The 18,259-nt window shown below is 34.2% G+C and overlaps 1 protein-coding gene across 1 annotated transcript in view; it reads right to left on the reverse strand.

The window, feature by feature from the left end:
• Window positions 1–15,418, reverse strand: part of LOC129227968 (protein jagged-1-like) — a 32,267-nt gene extending 16,849 nt beyond the window's left edge. Inside the window, exons 1-10 of the mRNA XM_054862593.1 lie at window positions 15,309–15,418; window positions 15,074–15,187; window positions 9,379–9,492; window positions 5,729–5,842; window positions 5,497–5,610; window positions 4,999–5,112; window positions 4,767–4,880; window positions 4,269–4,382; window positions 4,037–4,150; window positions 3,820–3,933 (exon numbers count right to left, since the gene is read on the reverse strand). Coding sequence (XP_054718568.1) covers window positions 3,820–3,933; window positions 4,037–4,150; window positions 4,269–4,382; window positions 4,767–4,880; window positions 4,999–5,112; window positions 5,497–5,610; window positions 5,729–5,842; window positions 9,379–9,492; window positions 15,074–15,187; window positions 15,309–15,393 — 1,111 coding nt within the window. The 5' untranslated portion in view covers window positions 15,394–15,418. The remainder of the gene's footprint in view (window positions 1–3,819; window positions 3,934–4,036; window positions 4,151–4,268; window positions 4,383–4,766; window positions 4,881–4,998; window positions 5,113–5,496; window positions 5,611–5,728; window positions 5,843–9,378; window positions 9,493–15,073; window positions 15,188–15,308) is intronic.
• Between the last annotated feature and the right edge of the window lie 2,841 nt (window positions 15,419–18,259).

An 18,259-nucleotide genomic window follows, 5' to 3' on the forward strand; every position in this document is an offset into this window, starting at 1 on the left:
TATGGCAACCCTTCTGCTGCTCATAAACCAAACCATGTGACTTTTTGGTTTCCTAGCAACAGCTGACGTTGATCGTAGCAGACGATCAACGCCCGCGAGAAATAAAATAAACAGGATTGATGGAACACGGAAGAATAATCTTTTATGGAATCCTATTTATAAATTTGTTATTCTAAATTGAAAATATTTTGTGAATATAGTGAGTTTTTCGTTTACATAGTATTGTGCATTTTCTTTATTCAATTTCAAGAATTCTCTAAGCAATTAAAAATGCATGCGCCCAAAAAGAATCGACAAACGGTAAGATTTTTACCTATAATTTCAATTTAAGGTACCGATTAGTACATTTTTGCGTTAACGCAAAACGTTTACGCCATTACGTTCACGCCAACGCTGACGCAGCAGTTCCGAATGAAATAAAAGTTACTGAAAACTGTGATCAAAAACTAATTACTAATGTCACAATAATGCATAAATAAAAGAAAAAGTTCAATCTCTGCACCTAGAAAAAAATCATAATGAAAACACATTGCGTCTTAAAATACACGTCGAGTGCCAAACTATAGATAATGTTGCCGTCTAGCAACCATGCTGCCAAAGTTTTCGCCAAGCCTCTCACCAGTCACATGATGTATCCATGAAACAATTTTTTCATCAGCAAGTCTGGGAAAGCTCGGTCTACTCCTATTATTAGTCTATGTGACAAACTAACATTAAAGAAAAACGATCTACCGATATGGCAGTCTTTACCACTCCAGCCGTCACTGCACACACAGTGTATTTCGCTTGATGGATACCAGTCACAGTATCCATGGCCACTGCAATTTTTCCCCGCACAAGGATCTTGAAAAACAAAATAAATCTATATCTATATATTTATAAATGTATATATACTTTAAAATTTAGCTCCTCAAATCAAGCGAACTTTTTAACTCTTTGAAATAGGATTCTACTAACGGTTTTCAGAGCAATAATTTGATTAGAGCACTTTTGAGTCCTTTTGAGAAATCATTTGAGAATAGTTTTAAACACTGGCACATGGCCCTTCTCTTTGAACACTTTGTGGTGCACTTTTAAAAGCAATTGTTGGAAAATTCATTTGATTACACTAGTAATTTTTGCTGTAAATTTTACAGCTATCTCGCAGTAAAGCTGTCAATTGCTGCCAAGCATGAAGGGCCCTCAGGAAGGACCTTTTTCGGAAGATATTCGTGACACCGGCCAACAGTGTTTTATTGCAACAGAAGTTCTAGAAGTTTCTGAGAGATTCCATTGAGTGATTATTGAAAAAAAGCTGCTGAAATCGTATTTGCACAAAAGAAGGCGATAATTTTACTAGCGTTCCTACACTAAAAAAATCCGAAATGTTACTGGTAATTTCCATGGGACGTTTCGGGATTTCACAGATTTTCACCTATTTCCTGAAAAAATTAGGTATCTTTGTCAAAAAGTTTCCTGAATTACTCCAAATTGACTACTCAATGTTGGAGGAAATATCTTTATGTACCAGTTTAAAGATTAACTGAATGTATTTATTAAAAGTATCGACCCACAATCGACTATAGCCCATCAAGCTTGACTACACTCTAAATGACAGGGAATAAATCAGTTGCAATCCTTAGGGTTTTTTTCCGTCAAAAGGAAGTAAATGCCAATTATTTCACTGTGATAAACGATTTACGTACCATTTCCCCCTAAAAGTAGTTAAAGCAAAGTTGTTAGGGTCCACCAGTGGAGCAAGAGTCAGCGCCCGTGCGGTGGAGAGCGCAGTAAATGCCATTGAAGGTAAGTGAAGGTTAATTATCTTGGTTGGTCGAAGCCCATAGTATAAAAAATGGAAAACGCAGTAATTGCCACAATCCGCCTGGATTCTTATTTTGGGTGACCTATAAAAAATATTATTTGGCACTTACTGTGTTTGGCATTTTTATTCTTCAGTTCTCCGAAGTTTCCAGAAACATGACTGGAATTAACTGGAGATATTTCTGTAGTATTTAGAAATTATTCAAGGATGATTTGAGGAATATCACTGACTTTTAACGGAAAACGTTCCAGTTTTTTGGACGATACATTACTGGTAGTAATTGGGCACATTAACTGCCCATTATTTTCCAAGAACGTTTCTGGATCGTTCCTGGATTGGATACACCTTTCACCGTAATTTTTACGGTGTAAGGTGTATGCAATCTGTTCTCAAATGAGTTCTTAAGGTTGAGCGGGTCACATTCGGAACAACTTCCGAGAACATTTCGGCTCACTTATTTCTTGACGGAGCACATTCGGAACACATTTTAGTGCCTTTCGGGCAACTGGAACACTTTTTGTGAATTCCCAAACATTTTCCAATGTGTACTAGAAATATGAAGTAAGCGTATCAGACTTATTTTTGGTAGAGGTAGTTAGTTTGTTGAGGTAGTTACTCTCAACACAGTTTATACAGCAAGTGTGAAAATTGGAACTAAGTACTCAATTTTAGTTGGTTGTAGAGTGATAAACATTTCAGGGGGGGGGGAGGGGGTTATGAGAAACATTTCAGAAATTGCGCTGTCATGCAAAAGGACAATATTGTCTCCAAAGATCTTAGAGTACACTCTAAAAAGTAGTTAATTCTAAAAAGTAGTAACAGTCCCTAAAAACAATTCAGAAACGTTCCTGGTAAATGATGGGCAGCTGATGCGCTCAACTTCTGCTAGTGACGTCATTAAAAAAATCAGAAATGGTTTTCTGTAAAAACCAGTAAATCGTCCTTAAATCTTTCTAAATCACAAAGAGATATCTTCCGTTAATGGTAGTCATGTTTCTGGAAATTTTAGAGAAATATGAAATATGTTTTTAAGTAGCAGCTTGAAGCGATCCTGATTTGCCAAGAAAGTTCCAATAGCACTATTGCAACGCTAAGACATAACTACAAGTACTAAGCACCTCAATTGCTTACAATTCTTGCAAAAACTGCGGAATCCAGAAACTTATTTGCTCCCATTGGAAGTTTAGTCAATCTGGAAGGGCCGTAATCGTTCGTAAGCTGACACACTTAATAAATACGTTAAGTTAATCTTTAATCTGGGAGCTAAAAATATTTTTTCCCACAGTGAGAAATCTACCTTCGTACATCTTGGAGTAATTCAGAAAACTTTTTGATAAATGTACTTAATTTTTACAGGAAATCCCGAAATGTTCAATGGAAATTACCAGTAATGTTTCAGAATTTTTTTACACTACATGAAAATTATTTCAAAACCAACAATCACTGGGATGGGTTTTTAAAGTATTTATTAACTTTAATTAATAACATTATATTTTATTTCGCTTTCAACGATATCATTATTAATAAGGAGAATTCTTTTTAGCAAAGTCTATATATAATAAAATTTCTCCGAAATAACGATGCACAATTCAGTTTAATTATTGCAATTTGTAGTGAGAACTTATTTAGCATTTTATGCAAAAAAAAAAAAAAAAAACTTTTTTTTTTTTTTGTCAAAGAGAATCCTCGAGAAAACACATGATTAAGAACACAATGTTCAAAGAGAATTTGTGCTCAGTTTTCATTTCAACATAGTAGAAAAAAGAAAATAAATTAAGCAAGTGACACCAAATTTATTTTACACATTAAATATATGTTTTACTAAGCTGTAAAGTATCACTGATGTTTAATAATGCTACATACTTATTTAAAACTCCTTCAGCTTTTCAATTTTCCTTACAGATGTTATCCAACCTTTTAATGCTGATTTGCTAACTAAATTTTGTCTGCAAAAGTTTTTCGATAAAAATAGTTCCAGACATAAATTGCAGTTCAAGTTACATATTAGTGCAAACCTTTTTCGCATTTTTCTCCAGACCAACCCTTATAGCACCGACACTGCGGCAGCTCCTCCTTCTCATTCCATACGCAATCACCATGAACTCCACAGTTAAAGCCACTACATAAGTCTGAAACGAATTCCAAATAGTTTCGCAGTATTTTAATTTTTTTTTAAATAATTTTTCAACAGAAATGAAGAATTTAATTTTAAATGCGAGTCTTAATACATACCCGTTTCGCATTTGTCACCGGACCAACCATCCTTACACAGGCATTTTGGCTTCATATCTTGTTCATTAAATATGCAACTTCCCATTTCACCACATTCAAGTTCTTTGCACAAATCTGAAAAGATTTCCTAATATGCAATTTTTATTTTGTTGGTAACGTTTTTTCCGGTATAGACTTCAAATAAAATTGATATTAAAAAACAAATGAGTGTATTTATCATATCAGTACAAACCTATTTCACATTTTTCACCGGACCAACCATTCTTACAAAAACATTTCGGCTTCATTTCTTTTTCATTCCATACGCAATAACCCATTTCTCCGCAGCTAAATTCACCACATAAATCTAGAAATAAAAAAGATTTCCAAATTGTTTTTTCATAAATCAATTATATTAGTACTTTTTTTCTGGCACATACTTTTAGCTAAAAATGAGGGGTTAGTGTATGTATCATCTTTGTGCGATATATTTAAAAATGGCTTGCGCAGATATTAACTAAGCACAAGCCTGTTTTGCAAAGTTTGCCAGACCAACCCTCATGGCACCGACACTGGCTTCTCTTCCTTCTCATTCCATACGTAATCACCATTAACTCGACAGTTAAAGTCACTACATAAGTCTGAATTAATTCCAAATAGTTTTATAATATTTTTATATTTTTTTCATTTTTTTAAAAAACAGAAATGAGGAATTTAGTATTAAAGGCGAGTGTATCGTCTTAATACATACCCGTTTCGCATTTGTCGCCGGACCAACCATCCTTACACAGGCATTTTGGCTTCATATCTTGTTCATTAAATATGCAGCTTCCCATTTCCCCACATTCAAGTGCTTTGCACAAATCTGAAAAGATTTCCTAATATGCAATTTTTATTTTGTTGGTAACGTTTTTGCCGGTATAGACTTCAAATAAAATTGATATTAAAAAACAAATGAGTGTATTTATCATATCTGTACAAACCTATTTCACATTTTTCACCGGACCAACCATTCTTACAAAAACATTTCGGCTTCATTTCCTTTTCATTCCATACGCAATAACCCATTTCTCCGCAGCTAAATTCACCACATAAATCTAGAAATAAAAAAGATTTCCAAATTGTTTTTTCATAAATCAATTATATTAGTACTTTTTTTCTGGCACATACTTTTAGCTAAAAATGAGGGGTTAGTGTATGTATCATCTTTGTGCGATATATTTAAAAATGGCTTGCGCAGATATTAACTAAGCACAAGCCTGTTTTGCAAAGTTTGCCAGACCAACCCTCATGGCACCGACACTGGCTTCTCTTCCTTCTCATTCCATACGTAATCACCATTAACTCGACAGTTAAAGTCACTACATAAGTCTGAATTAATTCCAAATAGTTTTATAATATTTTTATATTTTTTTCATTTTTTTAAAAAACAGAAATGAGGAATTTAGTATTAAAGGCGAGTGTATCGTCTTAATACATACCCGTTTCGCATTTGTCGCCGGACCAACCATCCTTACACAGGCATTTTGGCTTCATATCTTGTTCATTAAATATGCAGCTTCCCATTTCCCCACATTCAAGTGCTTTGCACAAATCTGAAAAGATTTCCTAATATGCAATTTTTATTTTGTTGGTAACGTTTTTGCCGGTATAGACTTCAAATAAAATTGATATTAAAAAACAAATGAGTGTATTTATCATATCTGTACAAACCTATTTCACATTTTTCACCGGACCAACCATTCTTACAAAAACATTTCGGCTTCATTTCCTTTTCATTCCATACGCAATAACCCATTTCTCCGCAGCTAAATTCACCACATAAATCTAGAAATAAAAAAGATTTCCAAATTGTTTTTTCATGAATCAATTATATTAGTACTTTTTTTCTGACACATACTTCTAACTAAAAATGAGCGGTGAGTGCATGTATCATCTTTGTGCGATATATTTCAAAATGGCTTGAGCAGATGTCAACTAAGCACAAGCCTGTTTTGCGAATTTTGTCAGATCAACCATCCTTACACCAATATACCGGCTTCATATCGTCGGCTGAGTACTACAACTGGGCAAATACAAATTTGGTGAAAAATTGAATGATGTACTTATATTGACAATTATTGTTCGAAAAAAGACATGATTATTTTTAATTTAATAAAACTTAGAAGTGGTAGTTTAACAACATTTAATTCAAGCCTTCACATTCCCCCGAAATCGCAAAAAAATCTTAACTTAAGGAGTTTCCCCCAAGCAATGTTAAAAACTAAATTGTATTTACCTACTCGTAGCATTCACCCCACGATACCATCACCATTCCATATGCACTTCGATTTTTTCTACATTTGATTTTGCTACTTTAGGGGGTCCGGGACACAAAAATCGTCAAATTTTGAATTTATTTTTAATTATTTAAAAACAAACATCTGTTATTTTCTGCTCAAAATGACGTTTGAATTTTGTTTGTATCTTAAATAGAACGAAAATAAATAAATAAATATTTTTGTTGCATGCATTTAATTAATATTATTTTTGACTTTAAAACTTTAAGCTCGTTTTTCTCCATGATGCAATGTTTCCCGATTTTTTGCATTGAAACACTTTTAGTCAAGAACTGATAAGGTAATAAAAGTTGTCCAATAATTTACGATAATTTTTATTTGGCAAATTTGAAAAAAAAAAAAAAAAGAAGAAAAAGAAAACGTAAACTGACAAAAATTTGATTTTTTTTTTAAAGTATTTTTGAAGTTTTCGAAATTGTTCTTCAAATATTTTCTATTTTTTATTTAATTAAATACAGTCGAACCCCGGTTTAAAAAACCTCTATTTAACGTATTTTGCGATTCAGAGAATTTTCTTTTTCCCCGACTAAATAAAGGCAAAACCCACTATTTACCGAATAACGAAATATTTCAACAGCCAGGGGAAAAAAATATTGGTTAAATTGAGTTACTAAATGTTGGATTGTTTTCCAAATGGCTTAACCTATCTTGTCCGAAGTAGAAAAAGACTTTTCTTGAAATCGGCAATTTTCAACGGGCAGTTTTTGACCGATCAATAGCGATTCTGATGCAGAAAGCAATAATGAAACTCCCATTAAAACTATTACTTTTTCCAATGCTTTACATGGTCTGGAAACTGTAAAAACATACCTCATGCAGCAGGCTGTAAATTACTCAGCATTTTCTTCTTCCCATAAAGTTGAAAGAGAAGTATTTCGAGTCAAGTATCAAGGAAATTGTCAAACATTTATTGCTCAGTCTTAAGAATTTAAATTTAACTTGTGTCGCGGAATGCTGAATGAAAAATGTACATTTTCTAACGATGGATATTTTTGTGCAGTTGCTTATTAGAGCGTTTATATAAGACTTATGGTACCCGCACGGCTTTGCCCGTAATAGAAAAGTTAAAGGACTTTTGGTTCGCTTGTATATTTACAAAAAATGTATGGTGAATTTTCTCGCCATTTGGCTTGTACCCATGTTACGGTTCCACGTAATGATAATTTCGTAATTTACTAGTCCATCATATGATAGTTTTGTTCTTAAAATTGGAATAGAAAAAGAACCACATCCAATTTTCGAAAAATCGCTTCGAGGTGCACACTCACATGCTACAAACTAACTTTGTGCCAAATTTCATGAAAATCGGCCGAACGGTCTAGGCGCTACGCGCGTCACAGAGATCCGGACAGACAGAGGGACTTTCAGCTTTATTATTAGTAAAGATAAGTGCCTCATTTTTACTCTCCCCCCCCCCTATATTACCAGTAACCCCGATTTAACGTATAAAATTTTGTGTCCCAATGAATTCGTTAAAGCGGGGTCCTATTGTATTTTTAAAATTGCCGAATAAAAATTAAAGCTTAGGTATTTGCGCACAGATTTTTGGGGGAAAAAAAAAATGAGGATTGATCAAGAATATTTTGAGTTTTAGCGATTTAAAGCAACCCTATTGAACAAAATTAAATAAGAAAATTGTTTTTAATATTTATGCTACACTAAAAAAATTCAGAAACATTACTGACTGTTCCCGTGTAACCTTTCGGCATTTCAAGGGTTTTTATCCACTTCCTGGAAATATCAAGTATCATTGACAAAAAAGTTTCCTGAACTGCTACAAGTTGCACGAATTCAGACTTCTTTCTGTCGTAAAAAATATTTTGAGCTTCCAGTTTAAAGATGAATTGAGAGTATTTCTCCCAAAGAGAGCGAATAAGTATGGAGTTTGCAGCTTTGCGAGAATTGCAAGAAAGTGAGATGCTCGATACTTACTTGCAATTCTAGCTTAGCTTTGGCCATGGCTGCAATACTGCTTTTGGCACTGTTTTCATAAATCAGGAAGTTGCCAAACTAATATTATCCCTACTCAAAATAACTTTGAACTTCCAGGGACACAACGACTTTAAACGGGAAGATTTCTGGATTTTTCAGAAAGGTTACTGAATTTTATCGGAAAAATTTCTTGGTTCTTGCGAGATATGTTACTAGCAGAAAGTGGGCACATCAGCTGCCTATTATTTTCCAGGAATGTTTCTGAATCGTTTTTACAGTGTATGATTTTACTAATAAAGTAGATAGTTAATCAGTGCAAAAAATTTCAAAGCTCTAAACTGTTTAATAAATAATTTTTTCAAACTGTGTCCCGGGCCTCCTTAAATCAGAAGCATTCCCAATGGTTAAGTGAACGTTCTGTTTACTTGTTAATTCATAAATGAGAACTGAAAAAATTGAGAGTGGATTTGTTATCTCACTGTAAAAACGATTCAGAAACGTTCCTGGAAAATAATAGGCAGCTGATGTTCCCATTTTCTGCTAGTAACATATCTCGCAAGAACCAAGAAATTTTTCCGATAAAATTCAGCAACCTTTCTGAAATAAACCTTGAAACTTTCTGAAGACGTGCGAAATCTCCCCTGTTAAAGCCAGCCATGTCTCTAGAACCGTTCCAGAAAAATTAAGTAGGTTTAGTGTTATTGATTAGAACCTTCCTGATTTTCCAAGAAGGCTCCATAAAAATCAGAGCGCCCATGGCTATGCAAGAGGGAGCCAACCGTATCTCCTGCCTTGCAAAGCTGTCGCTCTCATAAAAACTTCGTCAAGGTTGCTCAGTCTTGGACAGGCCGTAAGCATCCTTAAGCCGATACACTTAATAAACACGCTCATTCAATCATTAAACTGGTTGCTAAAAATATTTTCCACAACAGTGAAAAGTCTGTACGCGTGCAACTTGTAGCGATTCAGGAAACTTTTTTGTGAAGATACTTGTTTCTACGGGGAAATAGGTGAAAACGTGTGAAATCCCGAGACGTTCCACGGAAATAACCAGTAACGTTTCGGAATTTTTTTACAGTGCTGAATCCATACCTGCTTCGCATTTGTCGCCGGACCAACCATCCTTACAGAGGCATCTCGGCTTCATGTCTTGTTCGTTAAATATGCAACTTCCCATTTCCCCGCAGTCAAAGTCACTGCATAAGTCTGAAAAGATTTTCAAAGTTTTTATTTCGCTTCTAGCGTTTTTTCTTTGAGTAGAAATTCAATTATAAACTGAAAACAGAAAAAAAGTAAGGTGAGAGTGCCAAATAAGGCCATGTAGTCCTGTAAAGCCGAACCACCATTTTTTTAGATAGGACCATATCCTACTCTAAGATATAGGATAGCAAAAATTCACAAGATCGAACTCATGGTAAAGCGTTATCAACAAATAACTTGTTGTCGACAGGCAAAAGCGTAGCAACGATTACTACAAAAGAGTGTTGTAAAAATTACCTGATCTTATTTTACAGTTATTTCGTTTCTTCTAGGTTACCTGTATTTAACTATCATAAAAAGCGCTGCTAATTATTCCAAAAAGTATAATTTATCTATTTGGCGAAATCAAAAGGAAAAATTTAGTGTACCATGAATTTGTCCTGTGATTTGATAATGCTAGACCATTAAGGTTAAAATAATTGTCTTTTTAGGTCTCTGGCGTATTTATTAAGATACCAAAGGATCAGGTGGAGGATATGATACTGTGATGCATATGTTGCACATATGTTCATTAACTATGCACTCTAAAAACGATTCAGAAACGTTCCTGGAAAATAATGGGCAGCTGATGTGCCCAATTTCTTCCAGTAACATATCTTGGAAAAATCAGGAACGCTTTCCGCTAAAAGTCAGTAACCTCCCTGAAATTAGCCTTGAAACTTTATGAAGACGTGCGAAATCTGCCCTGTTAAAGGCCAGTCATGTCTCTAGAACCTTCTAGAAAAATTAAGTAGGTTTAGTGTAATTGTAGAATCCAGGGCTGTGGAGTCGGAGTCGAAGTCGGAGTCGAAGAGTCGGAGTCGGACTGATTTTGGAATAAAGGAGTCGGAGTCGGAGTCGTTGGAAAACATGCCGACTCCGACTCCGGGCTTCTTTTTTTCTTTCCTTTTCACTGACTCTCCTTGCATTTTTTAAAAATTGATTACCAATTGGTTCGATTACATGTATAAAAAGATACTAATGAGAAAATAACTGCCATTATGGCAATCAGCTAGCTTGAATGCTTACCGAACTTTCTGTAGCCGTCCCCTAGTTTGCTTGCTTTTTAACTTAACTAATAGCAACTGTCAGCAAACGGTTTTGTTGAATAACATTTTCAAGTAATCACTTTCAAATAAATATAGAAATATAGTGTTTTGTTCTATCTCAGTTTAAAATAGTAAAAGAAACGTAACAAATTAGTAAGTCGACGCCTGTAGCTAAGGTTGAAACGTTTAAGTGTGATCAGCAAATTCAAAGAAGTTCTGGCTCGAAAGCACGAATCCAAAAGATTCGATGAAATAATCTAATGTTTTTTTCTTTATTAAGACTATTTCTGTAAGCTTGGTTCTCACTAAAAAGTATGTAACAAAATAAGTGTAAAAAATTTCTTGATTACAACACTCAAGAATTGCAGTTAATCTTAAAATCTTCATATTTAGGTTAATTCTAAAGCAGCCAATAAAATTTAAATTAAAAATTTAGCGAAGAAAAAATATAGGTATAGTAAAAGCTATTCGTACAAATTTGTATACCGCCGCGTTTTGTGTAAAATTAGCTCCTGACGCATATGTGCCCTATTTTCGTTGAAATTTTATTGATGAAATATAATTTAAAATATATTCGTGAAAATTTTCAGAATTAAAGTATTTATATTTTTTATAAACTCTGAAATTAACTTTGGGTGTCATCTACTAGATGGATGTCACCAGGGGCAAACCACTCCCTCTCAAGAACTTGGATTTAGAAAAAAAGTTTTTTTTTCTCTCAAGTTACAGCTTTCAAAAATTGAAAGCACACGATTTGATCAATATATATATTTGTTAAACATTAAAGGGGGGCACATTACAGATAATCATTTTCAAAATTTTTAAATGGGATTTTTAAGTCATCTCACTTTTTAACTCGTAACTATTGGAAAGTTTGATTTTTAAATTGAATTTCTCACGTTGTATGACGTCTTGGGTTTACAATAAAAAACAAAATGCTAAATTTTCATAAAAAGGAATTAATATTTCAATCTCTGTTAAGAGGTTTTCCCCCTTCCCTTGAATGGAGAGAGGGAGTTTAAAAAATACAATTAAAAAAATTAAAAAAAATCCGGAGTCGGAGTTGGAGTCGGGCGTTTCAAAATCCAGGAGTCGGAGTCGGCCATTTTCCTTCCGACTCCGCAGCCCTGGTAGAATCTTCCTAATTTACCAAGAAGGCTCCAGAAAAATCAGAGCTAACCACGGCCAAGACTATGCAAGACTAGTCGACCCGTGCGGAACTCCGCACTGTGCTTCAAATCGTTCCATAAGGCATTTCGCTCTTTAAGAAATTCAAAGGAAGAACATTATGACGAAGAACCGAAAAAAAAGTAAGCGCCGAAGAGAAGGCATGTAATTTAAAGACATCAGTAACAAAACCTCGTTAAATACAACGTTGTGATAATTTGATCATAGCTCCCCTTTTAATCGTACATATTTTCAATGCAAACATAAACGTCATTAAAAGTGTGGCTGAGTGGTGACTCGTGAAAAAACAGGTTGTGGCAAATACAGTCCTGCACATGTCAGCATCTGACGGGAAAAAAAGAAATATTAAAGAGATATTTATTGGCACGGATTCGAATTGGCGCCATTCTGACTAACAGCCCGACACCCCAACAAACCTAGCAATTGCGCCTTCCTTTTCGAAAGCTATTCATTGAAGGAATGCGTAGTAAAAAACAGCAAAAAAGCTTTTTGCCAAAAAAAAAAAATAATAATAAGATCATGCATCTGTGTTTTGTCATTAACCAGCATGATACGATTTAAAATTATTCGCAAAGCATGGAATTTGATTAAAGAATGACGAAGATCTCACGTAGCGATTGAAACAAACATTCTAGAGAAGTAATAAATTTGATTGAAAATAAGTGTTTTTATCTTTGAATATTGAACTATTTTACATAGAAGGTTGCTTTAACCGTTACGGCTTAAATGCCCTCACATGTTTCTCTTTTAATCGAACACTTAAAATTCAAAACCAAAACCAGTTGAACTGAGTCCGTTCTTAAGTGTAATTTTTCGAACGTAGATGTAGTAAAATGTATTTTTTTTTTAAGCAGAAAGCAGAGGAGAAGAAAATAATTTCTTGCTAATGAAGTTGATAATACTTTTAATGCTTTATATCGTATTCGCGCGAATAAAAAATTAAAGGTTTACTGAGTGAAACTCGTAGTTTTAATCGGGCGTAGTATTTTTTCATTTGTACAAAAGGTCGAAAAACTGTTATTAGAAACATCTACATTTTAGCATACAATAAAAATGTTTTTCTGCACAAAAAGGATTTCTTTAGGTAAATCTAATACTTTTTTATGCTTACATTATGTTGAGTGGTCTGGATGTAGTCAAAGAACACAGTTCGATTAACAATCAACTTATCCGAATGATAACTGTAGCCTGCATAAAGGAGTCGAAACACCAAGTAGCATTCCCACTGCATTTATTTTATTAGGTGTATATGTTATGAGCACATGTAATGCGTAATACTAATATAAATTTGATATTATGTCGGACAGCCCAAGCTTGCCCGAAGTTCAAATAATTTATAGCCGAACGCTCTACCGAAAAAAACTTATCAATTAAACCGAACAACTAAGTCCAGTGCTGTTAAGCTTTATTAAAATATGAACACACACACAGGCTATTTTTTTTTTTTTTTTTGCCGAAAGTGACGTAAAAAATGGAAAACTGCATTAGAACTTTGCTTTAAAAAATGCATAAAAACTACAGGCAGCATCAAGGTTTTGAAACAGCAAGAGGCGCTTTCGAAAACTTGAATTTTCGACCGTAAGTCTTTTTTTCGTCATTGGCCAGCCTGATAAGTTTTAAAATGAGAGGGGATTAATATATAAGATAAGATATTGAAGAAAAATGTTTTTATTTTTGAAAATTTTTACAATTTGTTATCGCAGGCTGCTTAAACCGTTATAACTTAGATGGCAGCACGTGTTCATCATTTAACAGCACGGTTAAAATACAAAATAAATTGAACTATGCTTTCGAATGTAGTAAAAATGATAAGCTATTTGTTTTTTAGCAAAAAGAAGAAAAAATATATATTTTACCCTTCAAATTGAGGTAGTATTTTATTTATTTGTACAAAGAGTCAAAAACTCATTAGAAGAATATATATTTCAATATACGATTTATTATTTTTTTTCTGAACAAAAAACAATTCTATTGTAGTCTGAAATCTTAAACCTGTTACTTATATTTTCGCTTACATTATGCTTTACTTTTCTTTCCAGAGCCGAAGCTTCAAAAAAACAAAAAAAAAAAAAAAAAAAACACGTGCAATTTCGAAGTAATTTAGCACAAAATCACTGAATGTTTTCATATCAGCAAGGAGCATTTCCTTCTCATTTATTCTATTCTCTCATAGTTGTTATTCATTTAATTCAGTGTTCATGTAATGCGCGATATTTCTCTAATTTTTTTGTTGCAGATTGTTCGGACGTGGGTCCGAACACGTAATCTTCTGGTTACGAAGAGAACGCTCTGCCGATCAAGCTACTCAGCTCTGTCGGTCATAGCGCAAATTAAAGTTATAAGTTTGACCGAAAACCTTATACTGGTTCTTTAAAACAGGTTTTTCGGTTAAAAGAAAAAATTTTCAGACCTTGGGTCTATTTTTCGTCAGTAGCCAGCACCATAAGCTATAAAATAAGTCGTAAATCAAAGAAATCTATCAAGAATTGAGGGAAATTTGGCGTAGAAACCAAAAACAGGCTACAGAAATAATATATAAGGATGGAACGAAGCATATCTCTTACCTGCAATTCCTGCCTTGCAAAGCTGTAGATATCCATTGACATTTTCGCTTTTACTGAGAGCGTAATCAATCTGGACAGGCCGTAAGTTACCTTAGGTCGATACACCTAATAAACACGCTCATTCAATCTTTAAACTGGTTGCTAAAAATATTTTCCACAACAGTGAAAAGTCCGCACGCGTACAACTTGTAGCGATTCAGGAAACTTTTTTGTGATGATACTTGTTTTTACGGGGAAATAGGTGAAAACGTGTGAAATCCCGAGACGTTCCAAGGAAATTACCAGTAACGTTTCGTAAAATTTTTACAGTGTGCGCAGGAGTGACCAAAAAGGAATAATTAACGACTTAACATCTCTCCAAAATTGAGGATTCATCTTTCTAATTTCCATTGAAGTAAATATGGAGCTTTCGATTATGTTTATGAGTTCGTCAATTGTGGTTTTACATGTTTTTTTTAAGAACAAAGAATTTTAAATTTTTTTCAGTTAAATGGTACTTTTTGCCGTTTTTTTAATAGTGGATCTTATTCGGGACCCGTGCTCCTAGTGAGATAAATGCACCTTTCTGTTTTTAATCTGTTGAAATACAAAATTAAAACTAAATTTAACATTTTTTTTCTATGATTCATGTCGTGAATATGAAAAATTTGGGGTATTGAATCATGAATAAACGAGACATGTGGTCATAACCATTATAAGTTCTTATTTGGCACTTCTCGTAGCGTTAATAAAGGTATTAATACAAACCTGTTTCACAATTTTCGCCCGACCAACCGTTTTTACACAAACATTGTGTCTTCCTCTCCTTCTCATTCCATACGCAATAACCCATTTCTCCACAGTCACGGGCACCACATAAATCTAAAAAGAATTTCAAAATATTTTGAAGTTTTGATTTTGTTAGTTTTTTTTTCTGGAACAAACTCTTAATTAAAATTTATTTATCACCTTAACACTAACTTGTTTCGTTCTGTGCACTAACCTGTTTCACATTTGTCTCCTGTCCAACCATTCTTACACCGACAATGCGGCTTCATATCATCATTATTAAAAACGCAATCACCCATTTCTCCACAGTTGAAGGCACTACATGGATCTGAAAAGACTACAGTTTAATATAAGATGACGATGAGATAAGTAATTCATACTTTAGAACATTGAAGCAAAAAGTAAATAAACGAAACATACATTTTCTCACTTGGATCACAGAATTTCAACTGCGTTTGAAAAAGTGAGGTAACAAAAGCTCTGATGGTGAACAGACATTTTATATGAATACAATCCAATCTGAAGATAACAAATATAATCAGAGCTTTCAAACAGTTTCAATGGATGCAGCTGGGTGTCAACCTGCTGGCCTGTTAGCCAACGGAACGAAATGTCAGTTAGAAGTGGTCACGAGATGCAATTCGCATTAAACAAACAGGACTTCTCACAACAGGAGTTTTGTTGTTGCATGATATTGCCCGTCCAAATGCGTCCCAAACTGCGCAGAAATAACTACAGCGTTTCAACTGGGAAATATTGGACCACTCTTCTTTCAGTTCCGACTTCGCACCAAGTGATTTCCATCTCTTTGAACCTTCAGAGAAACACTTGGAAGGGCAGTATGTCAGACCCGAAGCAGCGGTTCAGCAAGCCATCTTAATGTTGTTTTTTATTTTCGTCGCTGATTTCTTCTATGCCGGTTTCGATAGTTATTGTACCTCTGCAACCTCGATAAATATGGTGGATGCGTAGAGAAGTAATATGTTCTTTTCCCACCTTACATTTCATACCTTTTTTGTTCTGCCTGAATAATCTTTTAATGTCCGTTTAAACACAAGTTTTTCGGTTTTCATACAGTCTAACATTTAAAAATAATCGACACAGAAAAAAGGTGCTGTCAGAATGAAACATTTACATTCGTAAAGAAAGCTTTTATAAAAGAAAGTGATTGCAAAATAAGAGTTAACTGATCATTTATTTAAGAAAAAACCCTTAAATGAATCGAAGTTTTAAGACTTGGTTAACCTACCTCTAGCTTGAGTACATGATGTGATATAAACAAGGGTTGTTTCTTAAAAGTGTCGTACGGTTGTCCCATCGTCATCCTGTTTCACATTTACCACAAAACCACTACTGCGATCAAATTCTAGGTCGTCCAACTTACCGTTCAAAGTAACCTCAGATATGCAAAATCTGTGTAAACTCATGCGATCTAACAAGTCAGAAAAGACAACAGTGAGGGAAAGGAAATCCCCTGACACTATTGGTGCGAGTAGCCGAGCATTGTTCTGTCTATAAGGACAAGCATCTGTAGCTTAAGCGTATTACATTCATACGAGTAGCATTAGGCTGTAATGGTGTTGTGGGTCAATATGAAGGGTCTACATGTTTTGTTTACTGAAATAACCCATAACATCATACCAGCTGTGGGCACGATATGTCTCTGAAAACCAATGGTACTATTAGAACGTTCCCAAAATGCAATACTGCTTCAAATAGAGGCAACAGTGTGAAAGTCTTAATCCTGCCCTAGTTTTAATCAATACACCAACTCTTCAAGTGGGTGTACCATGGGTACCATGGCAAATAATACATGATCACCACTAATATTAATCCACAACATCATGAAAGCCTAACGAAACGTTTGTGTCATGCATCTGTCACTTGTATTGGTCCTCATGACAGAGCTCCCAGTAACTAATTTTTGACAAAACAATATCAGTCTCACACAGTCAGAGGACTTCTTCTTTCGCGTAATCACCTTTTCTGGCCTGTTCGATATACTAATTTGTTACAAATCGAGCATATCTGGGATCACTTGGAAGGGCAGTTTAATCAAATTAGTGCCGCGTGTACAGTAACTGTAGAACTACAAGTCGTAGGACAGTAGTTCCATAACCCCAATTTCATCATTTCTCTCGCCGATTGTTATAGATGTGCCCGTCGCGGAGTGACGACGATAAAAATATTCCAGTTCCAAAAAAAGCAATGCGAAAATTTTCTCATTTTGTATAACTATTCCCCCCCCCCCCGAAAAAATGAAATAAAATATGTAAGAACAATGCGATGTACCTTTTCTCTTTGTGTGCCAAATCTTAGCTAACCTAATTTTTCATATCCTTATATGTTGTTTCTGTAGCCTGTTTTTTGTTTCTACGCGAGATCTTCCTGAATTCTTGATCGATTTCTATGATTTATATCTCATTTTAAAGCTTATCGTGCAGGCTAATGACGAAAAATAGACATACGGTCTAAAAATTGTTTTTTCGCTCTCAAAAAAAAAAAAAAAAACCTGTTTTAAAGCACCGGACTGAGTTTTTCGGTTAATTTATAAGTTTAACGTGGTGGAACCGACAGAGCTGAATAGCTCGATCGGCAGAGAGTTCGAATTGTAACAAGTTCGAATTGTAACAAGAAGTGTTCGGGCCCGGTCTAGACAATCTGCATTCAAAAGTTAGACAGATATCTTGCATTAGCACATAAAAACAATAATTTCAGAAAAATTATAGATTCCTACAAGCGAGGTAATAAAATAAATGTGATGGATACGCTGTTTGCTGTTATGAAAACTTGATGCAACATGTAACTATATCGATTCTTAATTGTAATTTTTTTTAAAGCTTTGACTCCGGTTAGAAAGCTAAAGTATAATGTAAGCGAAAATATAAGCATCAGGTTTAAGATTTCAGACTAAAGGAATAGTTTTTTGTTCAGACAAAAGAATAAACCATATACTGAAATACACATTCTTCTAAATGACAGTTTTTGACCCTTTGTACAAATAAAAAACTTTTTAAACACAAGTTGAAATTACGGTTTTCATTAAGTTAAACTATGAATATTTATTAGAATACGCCATAAAAAACGGTTCAAGTAGTCTGCGCTAACAAATTGTATAAATTTTCAAAAATAAAAACACTTCTCTTCAATATCTCTTTCTATATA

Source organism: Uloborus diversus, chromosome 8 (assembly GCF_026930045.1).
Source record: "Uloborus diversus isolate 005 chromosome 8, Udiv.v.3.1, whole genome shotgun sequence".
In the NCBI taxonomy this organism is placed as follows: Eukaryota; Metazoa; Arthropoda; class Arachnida; order Araneae; family Uloboridae; genus Uloborus; species Uloborus diversus.